We start from the raw sequence: 17,139 nt of genomic DNA on the forward strand, positions 1-17,139 counted from the left end.
TCTTATTTTCTGTTGTTATTTGATGGGTATTGTCGAACAGTGCTGACTAACCATGGTCTGGAGAAAATACCTACGACTTCATCACATAGAACAACACTAACCCCTGGTGGAGATAAGCATACATAACTGTAGACATAGTATTTTCTGCCGCACCAAATCATTTCAAAGTCTCTGGAAGGGATTGTGTCGCTACTTAATTTGTTTGAATTTTGGAGAACATTGATTTTGGTTAGAAAATACAAATATTATTGGCAGTGACAAGGTAAGCAAAACCAAAGGGTGGATTGCAGTTTTCTCCTTGTCCATAGACTGCTTTCAATAAGCAAAAAAATATGTACATTTGCAACTTGGCTGGTCTATCCATTTAAGGGGCTCATACATGTTTATGACAAGTCTTAAAATGTTACTTCCTCATCCTTGAATTGTTTTTACAGACTAGAATTTCACCAGGAGCCTAATATCAGACTAATGAAGTCCCAGCAATATAATTTATGGTTGAACCAAACCGATTGCTCATTTGTAATGACCCTTAAGTTTTTAGACACTTAACCAAAGCATTAAATAAAATAAGTGATTGAATATTGAATATAATGAAAATATACTGAATATGTATTGATATTGCATATCAGAGAAGGAGAAGCTTTTGGTCAGTGCTGGGTCAAGCTGAATACACAGAGGGACTGTGGGCTGTAGTTATTTTGTGTTCTGACAAAGAACAAGAGAGGCTTTGTCTTCAAAAAAAAAAGTGTGTATGGAGTCCCTTGGGAAACTATTAAACCATCCAATGATGGGATTTATAAATAGATTATCTGGGCTCCCAAAATAACTGATCTCTTTAGATAGGTTTGTCGTTTAGCAACAAAACCAACTCGTGCACAACTATGAGGCAAAACTGACTGGTTGGCTTAGATTGGTGACAACATGTAAACTACATTTCGTCTCTAATGTTTATTGAAACCATACAGTGCATTCTGAAAGTATTCGACCCCTTCACTTTTTCCACATTGTGTTACGTTACAGCCCTATTATATAATGGATTCAAATGTTGTTTTCTTTCCCCTCATCAATATACACACAATACCCCATAATGACAAAGCAAAAACAGGTTTAGACATTTTGCTAATTTATTAAAACTAGCTCTTAGCCGTGGTATATTGGCCATATACCACACCCCCTCGTGCCTTATTGCTTAATTATAAACCGTATAGTTTGGGTCCTGGATCCTGATTGGTGGAATCAGTTCAGAGTGTGTATATCAGACAACATACCACAGGTGTGATGGAAAAACACTTGTTTACTGTTCTATTTATGTTGGTAACCAGTTTATAATAGCAATAAGGCACCTCTGGGGTTTCTGGTGTATGGCCAAAATACCACGGCTAAGGGCTGTACCCAGGAACATTGTTGCTTAAATATATAACAAACTTTCCAACCATAATTAAAATATGTAGCCTACAGTCTTGATAAAGCAGAGTTTAATGACCTTGATAAGCATGAGGTTTGGTGTCACAATGTTTACAAATGCGTGTATTACGGCAGTAAAGACTGGCACTTTGGCTGGTGGCATAATTGCTATTCTTAGAACTCTAATTAGTGGTCATAGTAAGCCTACTATCTACTGGACTTAGCCACACATGTCTCTAAATGTCATGCTAAACGTGTGCTAATGCGAAGAGACACTACAGCAGCAGCATGGCACATCTGGTATTACAAATGCATTTTATTGGAATCACTGTAAAAAAATTAATATATATATATATATATATATATACATTTTATTACAGCTCATTTGGGGTAAACAATATGTTTATATTACTTACATACTGTGTCCATGTTAAAATAATATGATTGTTTGTGGATGTCTAACACAACAGTGTACAACCCTAGTCTGGTAGCCTAAGGTCTCCTGAAAATTGTCATTATATGTACAGTACACATGTTTTTTTTAATTTAACCTTTATTTAACTAGGCAAGTCAGTTAAGAACAAATGGTTATTTGCAATGACGGCCTACCAGAAGGCAAAAGGCCTCCTGCGGGGACTGGGGCTGGGATTAAAAAGAGAAAAGAAAAATATATGATAAAAACACACATCACTACAAGAGAGACACCATAACACTGCATAAAGAGAGATCTAAGACAACAACATAGCATGGCGGCAACACATGAAAACACAGCATGGTAGCAACACAACATGACAACAACATGGTAGTAACACAAGGTGGCAGCAGCACAAAATGGTTGCAGCACAAAACATGGTACAAACATTATTGGGCACAGAAAACAGCACAAAGGGCAAGAAGGTAGAGACAACAATACATCACGCAAAGCAGCCATTATATAAGGTATGCAGAGGATACTCACATTAAAATACCCCCCTATCCACATTGATGGAACAGTAATGGAGAGGGTAGTAAGTTTTAAATTCCTCGGCATACACATCACAGACAAACTGAATTGGTCCACCCACACAGACAGCATCGTGAAGAAGGTGCAGCAGCACCTCTTCAACCTCAGGAGGCTGAAGAAATTTGGCTTGTCACCAAAAGCACTCACAAACTTCTACAGATACACAATCGAGAGCATCCTGTCGGGCTGTATCACCGCCTGGTACGGCAACTGCTCCGCCCACAACCGTAAGGCTCTCCAGAGGGTAGTGAGGTCTGCACAACGCATCACCGGGGGGCAAACTACCTGCCCTCCAGGACACCTACACCACCCGATGTTACAGGAAGGCCATAAAGATCATCAAGGACAACAACCACCCGAGCCACTGCCTGTTCACCCCGCTATCATCCAGAAGGCGAGGTCAGTACAGGTGCATCAAAGCTGGGACCGAGAGACTGAAAAACAGCTTCTATCTCAAGGCCATCAGACTGTTAAACAGCCACCACTAACATTGAGTGGCTGCTGCCAACACACTGACTCAACTCCAGCCACTTTAATAATGGGAATTGATGGGAAATGATGTAAAATATATCACTAGCCACTTTAAACAATGCTACCTAATATAATGTTTACATACCCTACATTATTCATCTCATATGTATATGTATATACTGTACTCTATATCATCTACTGCATCTTTATGTAATACATGTATCACTAGCCACTTTAACTATGCCACTTTGTTTACATACTCATCTCATATGTATATACTGCACTCAATACCATCTACTGTATCTTGCCTATGCCGCTCTGTACCATCACTCACTCATATATCTTTATGTACATATTCTTTATCCCCTTACACTTGTGTCTATAAGGTAGTAGTTTTGGAATTGTTAGATAGATTACTTGTTGGTTATTACTGCATTGTCGGAACTAGAAGCACAAGCATTTCGCTACACTCGCATTAACATCTGCTAACCATGTGTATGTGACAAATACAATTTGATTTGATTTGATTTTGAATATGGTGGCTAACATGAAACATACAGTGCCTTCAGAAAGGGCCTTCACACCCCTTTACTTTTCCCACATTTTGTTGTGTTACAGCCTGAATTTAAAATAAGTATTCAACCCCTTTGTTATGGCAAACCTAAATAAGTTCATACAAATCATTAAAATCCAGACAGAAAATATTTACAAAAGAAGCAATCTAATATCACACAGTCAAAACTCTCCCGTCGTTTAGTTAAGTTCACCATTCTGCACACACATGTGCTTAACAAATCTCATAAGTTGCATGGACTCATTTTGTGTTCAATAATAGTGGTTAACATGATTTTTGAAGGACTACACCATCTCTGTACCCTACGCACACAATTACCTGTAAGGTCCCTCAAGTACATATTCAGCCACAAAGACCAGGGAGGTTTTTCGATGCCTCACAAAGAAGAAGGGCACCGATTGGTGAAAATAAAAAAGTATACGCTGAATATTCCTTTGAGCATGGTGAAGTTATTATTTAGGCTTTGGATGGTGTAACTATTACACCCAGTGACTACAAAGATACAGGCATCCTTCCTGACTAAGTTGCCGGAGAGGAAGGAAACTGCTCAGGGGTTTTACCATGAGGCCAATTGTGATTAAAACAATTTTTACCTTTATTTAACTAGGCAAGTCAGTTAAGAACAAATTCTTATTTACAATGACGGATACCGGGGAACAGTGGGCTAACTGCCTTGTTCAGGGGCAGAACAACAGATTTTTACATTTTGGTTACTGGCCCAACACTCTAACCACTAGGCTACCTGCTAGCCCAAAGACAGTTTAAAACAGTTATATAGTTTAATGGTTGTGATATGAGAATTTAGGATGGATCAACAACATTGTAGTTACTCCACAATACTAACCTAAATGATAGAGTGAAAAGGAAGCCTGTACAGAATTCCAAAACATGCATCCTGTATACAAAACAAATGATGTGGCAAAGAAATTAACTTTATGTCCTGAACTTTTTGTCCAGAACTTTTGGTCCCGAATACAAAGCATAATGTTTGGGGCAAATCCAACACATCACTGTGTACCACTCTTCATATTTTCAAGCCTGGTGGAGGCTGCATCATGTTATGCTCATCACCAAGGACTAGGGAGTTTTCTGGGATCAAAATAAACGGAATGGAGCTAAGCACAGATAAATTCCTAGAGGAAAACCTGGTTCAGTCTGCTTCCAACAGACACTGGGAGACAAATTCACCTTTCTGCAGGACAATAACCTAAAACACAAGGCCAAATCTACACTGTAATTGCTTACCAAGATGAGATATGACTTAAATTGGCTTGGAAATCAATGGAAAGACTTGAAAATGGCTGTCTAGCAATGATCAACAACCAACTTGACAGAGCCTAAAGCTACAATATGTCACTTTTTGGGGGAGTTATAGATCTTTCATTCCCATTGAAAGAAAGTCTAAGAGGCGGTAGATCTGTTCTATGTGGGCTGATTCTATGCTTCCTGTTCTGAAGTTTCGTTTTTGCGTCTTTTACATATGGTTTTGTACACCAGCTTCAAACAGCTGAATATACAAAAATGTTGATTATAGAAAACATATTTCACTGTGGTTTACATGGTACAATGATTCTCTACACAAGAGATTGCTTGTTTTATCACATAATTTCAGTTTAGTAGAACTAAGTGAATTTTAGCAACCAGGAAATGTCAGAGCGATTTCTGCATAGTGCACCTTTAACATATTTAAAAATAATAATAAAAATAATGTGCAAATATTGTACAATCCAGGTGTGCAAAGCTCTTAGAGACTTACCCAGAAACACTCACAATTCTAATCACTGCCAAAGGTGATTCTAAAATGTATTGACTCAGGGTTGTGAATACTTACATAAATGAGATATTTCTGTATTTCATTTTCACAAAATGTGCAAAAATGTCTAAAAACATGTTTTCCCTTTGTCATAATGGAATATTGTTTGTAGACGGGTGAGAAAAAATATATTTTAATCCATTTTGAATTCAGACTGTAACACAGCAAAATATGGATTAAGTCAAAGGGTATGAATACTTTCTGAACACTGTAGGCTCTTAACACACAAATCATCCTTGATGAATACAGATAATTTAAATGTCACAACAAGTATATTCTATAAAACTCTGGCATCGATATAGTAACTCAATTGTATAAATACAAGAATGTCAAAAAATATGAGCAGAACGGATTTCTACACGGACAAAGGTTCTTACCAAGAATTGTTGAATAACAATGCTAATTCTAGCATCAATATAGTAACAAAATACAGTATGAAATATGGATAGATTATGATAAATCTTCAATGTGCAATTTTTTGGTTTGTTTATTTGCGTTGTTTGTAACTTTTTTTTAAACTGATTTTGTACATAATGTTGCCACTACCGTCTCTTATGACCGAAAATAACTTATGGACATCAGGACTGCGATTACTCACCACGGACTGACAGAATCCTTTTTTTCCTTTAACGAGTCTGATGAGCCCGACGCGAATGATATACTGCTTTCACTGGAACAGGCCCAGATCCCTGTGATTTGTGTGAAGAGGAGGCAGAGAAAAAAAGGGGCCAGAGGGCGGGCTGCCTTCTGAGAATTTGTAGGTGATCAAATAAACCTCCACTTCCTTCCATTCTGCTAGCAAACGTGCAATCTTTGGAGAACAAAATAGATGACCCCTGCGGAAAATTAACCTACCAACGGGACATTCAAAACTGTAATATCTTATGCTTCATGGAGTCATGGCTGAACGACGATGCTGTACCGGCAGGATAGAACAGCGGTGTCTGGTAAGAAAGGGGCGTATTTTTTTAAATAACAGCTGGTGCACAATATCTAAAAAAGTCTCGAGCTATTGCTCGCCCAAGGTAGAGTATCTCATGATAAGCTGTAGACCACACTAACTACCTAGAGAGGTTTCATATGTATTTTTCGTAGCTGTTTTACATACCACCACAGACTGAGGCTGGCACTAAGAGAGCATTGAATGAGCTGTATTCCGCCATAAGCAAACAAGAAAACACTCACCCAGAGGCGGCGCTCCTAGAAGCTGGGGACGTGAATGCAGGGAAACTTAAATCCATTTTACCAAATTTCTATCAACATGTTAAATGTGCAACCAGAAGGGAAAAAACTCTAGACCACCTTTACTCCACACATACAAAGCTCTCCCTCCCCCCAGTTAGCAAATCTGACCATAATTCTATCCTCCTGATTCCTGCTTACAAGAAAGAATTAAAGCAGGAAGCACCAGTGACTAGATCAATAAAAAAGTGGTCAGATGAAGCAGATGCTAAGCTACAGAACTGTTTTGCTAGCACAGACTGGAATATGTTCCAGGGATTCCTCAGATGGCATTGAGGAATACACCACATCAGTCATTGGCTTCATCAATAAGTGCATCGATGATGTCGTCCCCACAGTGATTGTACGTACATACCCCAACCAGAAACCATGGATTACAGGCGACAGCCGCACTGAGCTAAAGGCTAGAGCTACCGCTTTCAAGGTGTGGGACTCTAACCCAGAAGCCTATAAGCAATCCCGCTATTCCCTCTGACGAACCACAAAACAGACAAAGCGTCAATACAGGACTAAAATTTTATCGTACTACACCGGCTCTGGCGCTAGTCAGATGTGGCAGGGCTTGCAAACCATTACAGACTACAAAGGCAAGCAAAGCCGAGAGCTGCTTAGTGACATGAACCTACCCGATGAGCTAAATTACTTCTATACTCGCTTCAAGGCAAGTAACACTGAAACATGCATGAGAGGACCAGCTGTTTCGGACAACTGTGTGATCACGATCTCCGTAGCCGATGTGAGTATAAGACCTTTAAACAGGTCAACATCCACAAGGCCGCAGGGCCAAACGGACTACCAGGACGTGTAATACGAGCATGGGCTGACCAACTGGCAAGTGTCTTCACTGACATTTTAAACCTGTCCTTGACTGAGTCTGTAATACCAACATGTTACAAGGAGACCACCATAGTCCCTGTGCCCAAGAACACTAAGGTAACTGCCTAAATGACTACTGACCCATAGCACTCATGTCTGTAGCTATGAAGTCATTTGAAAAGCTGGTCATGGCTCACTTCAACACCATTATCCCAGAAACCTAGACCTACTCCAATTTGCATACCTCCCCAACAGATCCACTGCAATCTCTATTGCACTCAATACTGCCCTTTCCCACCTGGACAAAAGGAACACCTACAGTGGGACAAAAAAGTATTTAGTCAGCCACCAATTGTGCAAGTTCTCCCACTTAAAAATATGAGAGAGGCCTGTAATTTTCATCATAGGTACACTTCAGCTATGACAGACAAAATGAGAAAAAAAATCCAGAAAATCACATTGTAGGATGTTTAATTAATTTATTTGCAAATTATGGTGGAAAATAAGTATTTGGTCAATAACAAAAGTTTATCTCAATACTTTGTTATATACCCTTTGTTGGCAATGACAGAGGTCAAACGTTTTCTGTAAGTCTTCACAAGGTTTTCACACACTGTTGCTGGTATTTTGGCCCATTCCTCCATGCAGATCTCTTCTAGAGCAGTGATGTTTTGGGGCTGTTGCTGGGCAACACGGACTTTCAACTCCCTCCAAAGATTTTCTATGGGGTTGAGATCTGGAGACTGGCTAGGCCACTCCAGGACCTTGAAATTCTTCTTACGAAGCCATTCCTTCGATGCCCAGGCGGTATGTTTGGGATCATTGTCATGCTGAAAGACCCAGCCACGTTTCATCTTCAATGCCCTTGCTGATGGAAGGAGGTTTTCACTCAAAATCTCACGATACATGGCCCCATTCATTCTTTCCTTTACACGGATCAGTCGTCCTGGTCCCTTTGCAGAAAAACAGCCCCAAAGCATGATGTTTCCACCCCCATGCTTCACAGTAGGTATGGTGTTCTTTGGATGCAACTCAGCATTCTTTGTCTTCCAAACACAACGAGTTGAGTTTTTACCCAAAAGTTCTATTTTGGTTTCATCTGACCATATGACATTCTCCCAATCTTCTTCTGGATCATCCAAATGCTCTCTAGCAAACTTCAGACGGGCCTGGACATGTACTGGCTTAAGCAGGGGGACACATCTGGCACTGCAGGATTTGAGTCCCTGGCGGCGTACTGTGTTACTGATGGTAGGCTTTGTTACTTTGGTCCCAGCTCTCTGCAGGTCATTCACTAGGTCCCCCCGTGAAGTTCTGGGATTTTTGCATGGAGCCCCAGATCGAGGGAGATTATCAGTGGTCTTGTATGTCTTCCATTTCCTAATAATTTCTCCCACAGTTGATTTCTTCAAACCAAGCTGCTTACCTATTGCAGATTCAGTCTTCCCAGCCTGGTGCAGGTCTACAATTTTGTTTCTGGTGTCCTTTGACAGCTCTTTGGTCTTGGCCATAGTGGAGTTTGGAGTGTGACTGTTTGAGGTTGCGGACAGGTGTCTTTTATACTGATAACAAGTTCAAACAGGTGCCATTAATACAGGTAACGAGTGGAGGACAGAGGAGCCTCTATAAAGAAGAAGTTACAGGTCTGTGAGAGCCAGAAATCTTGCTTGTTTGTAGGTGACCAAATACTTATTTTCCACTATAATTTGCAAATAAATTAATAAAAAATCCTACAATGAGATTTTCTGGATTTTTTTTCTAATTTTGTCTGTCATAGTTGAAGTATACCTATGATGAAAATTACAGGCCTCTTTCATCTTTTTAAGTGGGGGAACATGCACAATTGGTGGCTGACTAAATACTTTTTTGCCCCACTGTATGTGAGAATGTTGTTCATTGACTATAGCTCAGCATTCAACACCATAGTGCCTTCCAAGCTCATCACTAAGCTAAGGACCCTGGGCGTAAACACCTTCCTGGATTTCCTGTCGAGAAAGGGAAACATAGTCAGTTGCACAACTAAATGCATTCAACCGAAATGTGTCTTCCACATTTAACCCAACCCCTCTGAATTAGAGAGGTGCGGGAGGCTGCCTTAATCGGCGTCCATGTCATCGGCACCCAGGGAACAGTTGTTGTTGGGGATTAGGGCAAAACGTCAGATTATTTCACCTTGCTGACTCTGGGATTCGAAGCAAGGATCTTTCGGTTACTGGCCGAGCACTCTTAACCACTAGGCTATCTACTGCCTCCAGGTGGAGAGGGTAGGCAACAACACATCCACCACGCTGACCCTCAACACGGGGGACCCTCAGGGGTGTGTCCTTAGTCCACTCCTGTACTCACTTTTCATCCACGGCTGCGTGGCCGCACACAACTCCAACACCACCACGATGGTGGTAGGCCTGATCACCGACGACGATGAGACAGCCTACAGGGATGGCTCCCTGCCATCCAGGACCTCTCTACAAGGCCCTAAAAATTGTCAAAGACTCCAGCCACCCAAGTCATAGACTGTTTCTCTGCTACCGCATGGCAAGCAGTACTGGAGTGCCTAGTCTGGGACCCAAAGTCTCTGAACAGCTTCTACCCCCAAGCCATAAGATTGCTGAACAGTTAATCAAATGGCTACCCAGACTATTTGCATGACCCCCTTTTTTTGCACTGAAATTCTTGCACTGGCTCTATGCACAATCACTGGACTGTACCCACACACTCAAACATATTACACCGACACACCAACACACACATACACACACACACACACACACACTCACACACTGCATACGCTCACATACACAAAACACACACACATATATATGCATATTAACGTCACACACACACACACACACTCACACATAGACACAATTTCACATACGCTGCTGCTACTCTGTTTATTATCTATCCTGATTGCCTAGTAATTTTTACCCCTGCCTAGATTTACATATTGCCTCGTACACCTGCCTGCACATTGATTCGGTACGGGTACTCTTGTATATTCTAACTCATTATTGTTTTTTGTGTGCTATTTTTATTTGATTTCTATACTCCAGCATTTTAGATTTGAAATCAAATATTTCAAATGTGTCCGGATTTTTCTATTGAGGCTTTTATCAAATGTAAGTTACTTGCCAATTTGACATTTTATGAAAGTACAGACTTTCATACACTGTAACTGGAGGAAACATGGGAAAGTAGGGGAAAATGCCCTTTGAAAGATTTTGATGAGATTTTCACACTTCCTAGAGAGCTCTTTGTTTACGCCTATTCAACATCGTTCACACCTTCTTAAGCCTTAGCTCCTCCCCACCCACAGATGTAAACACATGCAGTGCCTTCAGAAAGTCCTCGTACCCATTGACTTATTCCACATTTTGTTGTGTTACAGCCTGAATTAAAAATGGATTAAATATATTTCTCTCTCACCTATCTACATAGATGCATAGGTGCAAATGTCTGAAAACTTAAATACAGAAATATCTAATTTATTTAAGTATTCACACCCCTGTTAGAATCGCTTTTGGCAGCGATTACAGCAGTGAGTATTTCTGGGTAAGTCTCTAAAAGCTTCGCACACCTGGATTGTAAAATATATGTGGAACAAGTCAAGGGGTGTGAATACTTTCTGAATGCACTGTATGTAAATTATATTTCAATAAATTTGCTAATATTTAAAAAAAAAATGTTTTCACTTTGTTATTATGGAGTATATAGATGGTTGAGAAAACAAATCAATTAAATATATTCTGAATTCAGGCTGTAACATAACAACATGTGGAATAAGTCAAGGGGTATGAATAACTTCTGTGAATACCTCACTGTACATCAACTGTTTTACTTCAGTTAATTAATGATACATTCTTGAAGAATATAACTAAAAAATGCCTCATGAGCTTAATTCAACCTTCTAACCCCATCAGAACCCCAAATATAACATTGTTTTAAACCATGATTGTAAACAAATTATATATAAACAAAATGTGTATAGCCTCAAAACTTGGGTAACACTATAATTTTGATATCATGGATGGTCAGTCCTTGCATCCATAACTCTATGTCCATGAATTTGAGAGTGGTTACATTTCTCCAGCCCATCCCTCATCTTTTTAATGAAACAGTGGAGGGGTGTTGCTCTGTTACTGATTGCCACTTTAAGACAACCTATAGTAAAATTAAACAACACCTTTGATTTTCAGACTGAATATTAAATCCTCCATCAAATCTGGACAGGTGCAAGCAAATTCACAGTAAGTGTCAACCATTTTGTTGGCACCTATCCTGAGTCTTCAGACCAGTGCAGAAGGAGACAAGAAGAGGAAGCCACCTCATTGTTAGACACAAACCAAACCTCTTCCTGAGTCATGTGACAGTAAGAAGGTAAACTTTCGCATAGAACAGGAAATAGAGCCCCTATCATTCAGTCTCAGTAGTCATACCATTTCCAATTCAACCCCACATGTGCAAGGTGCACATGTACTTAACGATACAATATCTTATATCTAATCTATTACCGAAGAGTAATCCAGGAGATCATTAAACTAGAAAAGGTAAACTCTCTGGTGATTTTTGACAGGATGCTGTTTATCTTTGACATTTGTGTCTTTTGACTTTTATTACATGACTTTGCTTCCTTGTGTGAATAGATGCTTAGCATTACTTGTAGAGTCATTGTATGTTATGTTACCTTACAGTCTAGATTTGAGCTTTAATGCTTCTTCATAGTACTACCAAAGACAATTATGTGATTGTTACATTCAACTTTCTCATATTGGGCATTGTATTACTTTCATGTTCTGATGCAATGTGATAAAAAAGTTATACAGTATTGTACAATACTCACAAATACAGCCCATTGGCCAGTTAGGAAATACTTCAACAGCCATCGTTGGTTAAAGGGGCAATCTGGAATTGGTACATCCACTCTGGACATTTAAATGAATAAGATTGCCCCTTTAAAGTGAACACATCTTTCTACAGTAGCAGCCAGCAATTGTTTATGTACTCAATTATAAAACAGTTATAAAACAATTATAAAACAGTTAGAAAACAAGTATAAAACAGAGGGACCATTTGAACACAAGAAAATTCAACATATGTAGCCAGCCTATCGAGAACCACAGTATCTCTTTCTATGCATACTAAATCCTTGTTGATGATTAGGCATTAGGTCATTCTCTCTGTCTGAACTTTAGTGAGTCACTTTTTTGTGTCAGTGCAGAAGTAGCATGCCCACAGACCACATGTGGCATCCTTATGCTATTTTAAAAATCAGATACAATTTTATTGGCCACATGCGCCAAATACAACATGTGTAGAATTGACTGTGAATGCTTACTTACTAGCCCATTCCCAACCATGCAAAGTTAAAAAGTAAGAAAAATATTTGCTAAATAAAAAACAAAATAGTAACACAATAAAATAACAATAATGAGGCTATATACAAGGAGTACCAGTATGTATGTGTGTGTGTGTGTGTGTGTGGGTAGAGTCAATAGAGTGTGCATAGAGGCAGTGCAAAAGAGTCAGTGCAAAAAAAAAAATACCCCAAAAAATGAGTAGTGGTTGTAGAAGGCCTCTCAAATTTGGTGAGACGGTGCTCGTATCTAAACTGCATACTTGGAGAGATTTTAGTGGTCACATAACACATTGTCACATTGCAGACTCCCCGTGGTACTATGGGCATGACATTTAAAACATGCTAACTGGAGCACATTGGTTTTTGGTTAGAAATAGCTCAAATTAGCAGTTGTTGGCATTGGCTAGTATTATTTGATTTATCCTTTATTTTACCAGGTAAGTTGACTGAGAACACATTCTCATTTGCAGCAACAACCTGGGGAATAGTTACAGGGGAGAGGAATGAATGAGCCAATTGTAAACTGGGGATTATGAGGTGACTGTGATGATTTGGGGGCCAGATTAGGAATTTAGCCAGGACACTGGGGTTAACACCCCTACTCTTACAATAAGTGCCATGGGATCTTTAATGACCTCAGAGAGTCAGGACACCTGTTTAACATCCCATCCAAAAGACCGCACCCTACACAGGGCAGTGTCCCCAATCACTGCCCTGAGGAATTGGGATATTTTTTTAGACCAGAGGAAAGAGTGCCTCCTACTGGCCCTCCAACATCACTTCCAGCAGTATCTGGTCTCCCATCCAGGAACTGACCCAGACCAACCCTGCTTAGCTTCAAAAGCACGCCAGCAGTGGTATGCAGGGTGGTATGCTGCTGGCAAAAGCCACAGCTGGATTACTGCCTCTCTTTGTCCATAGACTGCTTTCAAAGTTATGAAAGAAATATGGACATTTATAATTTGGCTGAACTATCCCTTTAATCATGATTTTACAAGTTTAAGTGTCATTGGTTGTGTAGACCTATTCTCTGTCTGCCACAATAATGGTCCTTAGTGTTTATGTCAACATCAATGATGTCATGTTTAGGTATATAGGGCTCATTGATGGCCTTCTAGTGTGCAGACGTTTGTCTAAAATATGTCTGCTTGTTATCTGTCACAGATGGATGATATAGACTCCATGTTCACTGACCTGCTGGGAGAGATGGACCTCCTAACACAGGTGAGTTCTCACTGGGACCAGTCTTATAAACTACACTTCCCCTGATTCATCAGAAGTGTTTTACCAGAAATGGACAAACCAGACATACGTCAGCTGTGTAAAAGTCATTTTTGTTGAGACTCAGCAGTGTAGAGGTATAACCCAGAGCCTACAGATGGAAATTAACCTTAGGGCTAAATCTGGAATATTTACAGAGTGTGTTGATTATTGTGCATTATCTCTGTCAAATAAATAAAATAAAGTAAAATGAATGACGAGAAACATTATCTGGGTTGAGTAATGGACACAAGCCACTGGTATTAAGGTCATGGCACCAAGGTGTCCTCAAGCACTTTGGCCCTCCATGACACTAGTGTGTACAGTATGTGGCTTGCCAGATGAAACATTAGATGCCATTAATAGAATCCTGGCTAATACCTATGTGCGTTGTACATTGTACTCAGCAGTAAACTCCTCTTAAAGGGGAAGTACCGTATTTTACAACTTAATATTAGATGGTTTCTCACCCTGTACGCAGTCTATGGGACCAGACAAACTGTAATCGATGGCTGGGTTTTCATTAAACAGCCACTAAAAACTACAGCTAACACTGCTAGCAAACAATCAATGGAAGTGATAGGGGCAACCGAGCAAATCAAACAACTCAATATCTGGTTTGATGCTGCCATATCACTTCCATTGATTTTTAGCTGTGTGTAGAGTGATGAGGAAAAATGTTTTGTAATCGATTTTAGAATAAGGCTGTAACGTCACAAAATGTTGAAAAAGTGAAGAGGTCTGAATACTTTCTGAATCCACTGTGTATGATTTGCTGGAATTGCCTGCTGGGGACATTTATGAAAATATGACATATCAGATGAAATAATCACTTTCCTATGATATCACATCCTCACCATAGTGCAGTTTTTTTTTTTTTTTTTTGCATTCGAAGTATAAGGTTTGAATTTTGACTGTTCTGCACAGCTTATAAATGTGGCTTCTGAGATGGTCCTTGAAGAGGGTTTTCTTAGAATGAATGTAAAAATGTTACAAATATTGTTGTAGTGTTCTCTATCTGTATTGGTGTTATGTAAAACATACCATTTCTTTCGAGTTCTGTACTATGCCAACATTTCATCTGAAACCATTTTTTTTACAGAGTCTTGGGTATGAAATGGAGCCCTCAGAAATGTCATCCAGCTCACAGAGAGAAAAGAACTTCTCTATTGGGTTCACAGATTTGAACGGTAAGAAACATAATGCAACAGTATATCAGCAAACAGTGGAAATTGTATCTTGACACAATAAGACCCAAGGGGGTGTAGTATATTGGCCATATACCACAAACCCAGAGTTTCCTTATTGCTATTATAAACTGGTTTCCAACATAATTAGTACATTAAACAAGTCTTTTTGCATCGTGCCGGTGGTATGCAGTTGAAGACGGAAGTTTACATACATTAGGTTGGAGTCATTAAAACTCATTTTTCAACCACTCCACAAATGTATTGTTAACAAACTATAGTTTTGGCAAGTCGGTTAAGACATCTACTTTGTGCATGACACAAGTAATTTTTCCAACAATTGTTTACAGACAGATTATTTCCCTTATAATTCATTGTATCACAATTCCAGTGGGTCAGAAGTTTACATACACTAAGTTGACTGTGCCTTTAAACAGCTTTTAAAATTCCAGAAAATGATGTCATGGCTTTAGAAGCTTCTGTTAATTGACGTCAATTGGAGGTGTACCTGTGGATGTATTTCAAGGGCTACCTTCAAACTCCGTGCATTTTTGCTTGACGTTATGGGAAAATCAAAAGAAATCAGCCAAGACCTCTGAATTCTTTTTGACCTCCACAAGTCTGGTTCATCCTTGGGAGCAATTTCCAAATGCCTGATGAAACAAAAATAAACCTGTTTGGCCATAATGACCAATGTTATGATTGGAGGAAAAAGGGGGAGGATTGCAAGCCCGAAGAACACCATCCCAACCGGGAAGCACAGGGGTGGCAGCATCATGTTGTGGGGGTGCTTTGCTGCAGGAGGAACTGGTGCATTTCACAAAATAGATGGCATCATGAGGAAAGAAAACGATGTGGATATATTGAAGCAACATCCCAAGACATCAGTTAGGAAGTTAAAGCTTGATCGCAAATGGGTCTTCCAAATGGACAATGACATCAAGTATACTTCCAAAGTTGTGGCAAAATGGCTTAAGGACAACAAAGTCAAGGTATTGGAGTTGCCATCACAAAGCCCTGACCTCAATCCCATAGAAAATTTGTGGGCAGAACTGAAAAGCGTGTACGAGCAAGGAGGCCTACAAACCTGACTCAGTTACACCAGCTCTGTCAGGAGGAATGGGCCAAAATTCACCCAACTTATTGCGGGAAGCTTGTGGAAGGCTACCCGAAACGTTAGACCCAAGTTAAACAATTTAAAGGCAATGCTACCTAATACCAATTGAGTGTATGTAAACTTCTGTCCCACTGGGAATGTGATGAAAGAAATAAAAGCTGAAATATATCCTTCTCCTTACTATTATTCTGACATTTCACATTCTTAAAATATAGTGATCCTAACTGACCTAAGACAGGGATTGTTACCAGGATTAAATGACAGGATTTGTGGAAAAACTGAGTTTAAATGTATTTGGCTAAGGTGTATGTAAAGTTCCGATTTCAACTGTATTTAAGTAATAAGGCCTGAGGGAGTGTGGTACATGGCTAATATTTCACGGCTAAGGGCTATTCTTAGGCACGACGGAAGCCACTCAGCATTCAGCCATTAGCAGTGGTATATTGGCCATGCACCACAAGTTCCCGAGGTGCCTTACTGCTATTGTAAATTGTTTCCAAACGTAATTAGAGCAGTAAAAGTGTATGTCGGCTCAAACCACTTTTCTAGCTATGCCAGGCAAAAAACTGGCATCATCAGCTCCTTATGGATGTATCCACATGAATGTCAATAGAAAACAGCTTAAACAAATGCAAATGCAGCTACTCTGCTGTTGTTTAATATTTAATATCAATGAAAATGTTTCATTTCTACCAGTAAATGTGTACTTTAGTATTGTTTTCTTTGGAAACTGTGGTATTAGCGGATGAACACCTTCGTTCTGTACATTACCTTGGAAAAGGGAACTACACAAAGGGACTCAGCTCCGCCTCATCATGCTCCGTCGTCCATTATTTCCAAGGTACAATCTTAGAAAAAAGGGGCTATCTAGCACCAAAAAGGGTTCTTCAGCTGTC

At 39.7% G+C, this 17,139-nt stretch overlaps 1 protein-coding gene across 1 annotated transcript in view; it reads left to right on the forward strand.

Moving 5' to 3' along the window:
* The first annotated feature begins 11,747 nt into the window (after window positions 1-11,747).
* The window catches only part of LOC112260248 (amyloid beta A4 precursor protein-binding family B member 1-interacting protein-like), a 30,379-nt gene continuing 24,987 nt past the window's right edge, over window positions 11,748-17,139 (forward strand). Inside the window, exons 1-3 of the mRNA XM_024435190.2 lie at window positions 11,748-11,870; window positions 13,844-13,903; window positions 15,042-15,129. Of these exons, the coding sequence (XP_024290958.1) occupies window positions 13,844-13,903; window positions 15,042-15,129 (148 nt within the window). The 5' untranslated portion in view covers window positions 11,748-11,870. The remainder of the gene's footprint in view (window positions 11,871-13,843; window positions 13,904-15,041; window positions 15,130-17,139) is intronic.

This window comes from Oncorhynchus tshawytscha, linkage group LG10, assembly GCF_018296145.1.
Source record: "Oncorhynchus tshawytscha isolate Ot180627B linkage group LG10, Otsh_v2.0, whole genome shotgun sequence".
NCBI lineage: Eukaryota > Metazoa > Chordata > Actinopteri > Salmoniformes > Salmonidae > Oncorhynchus > Oncorhynchus tshawytscha.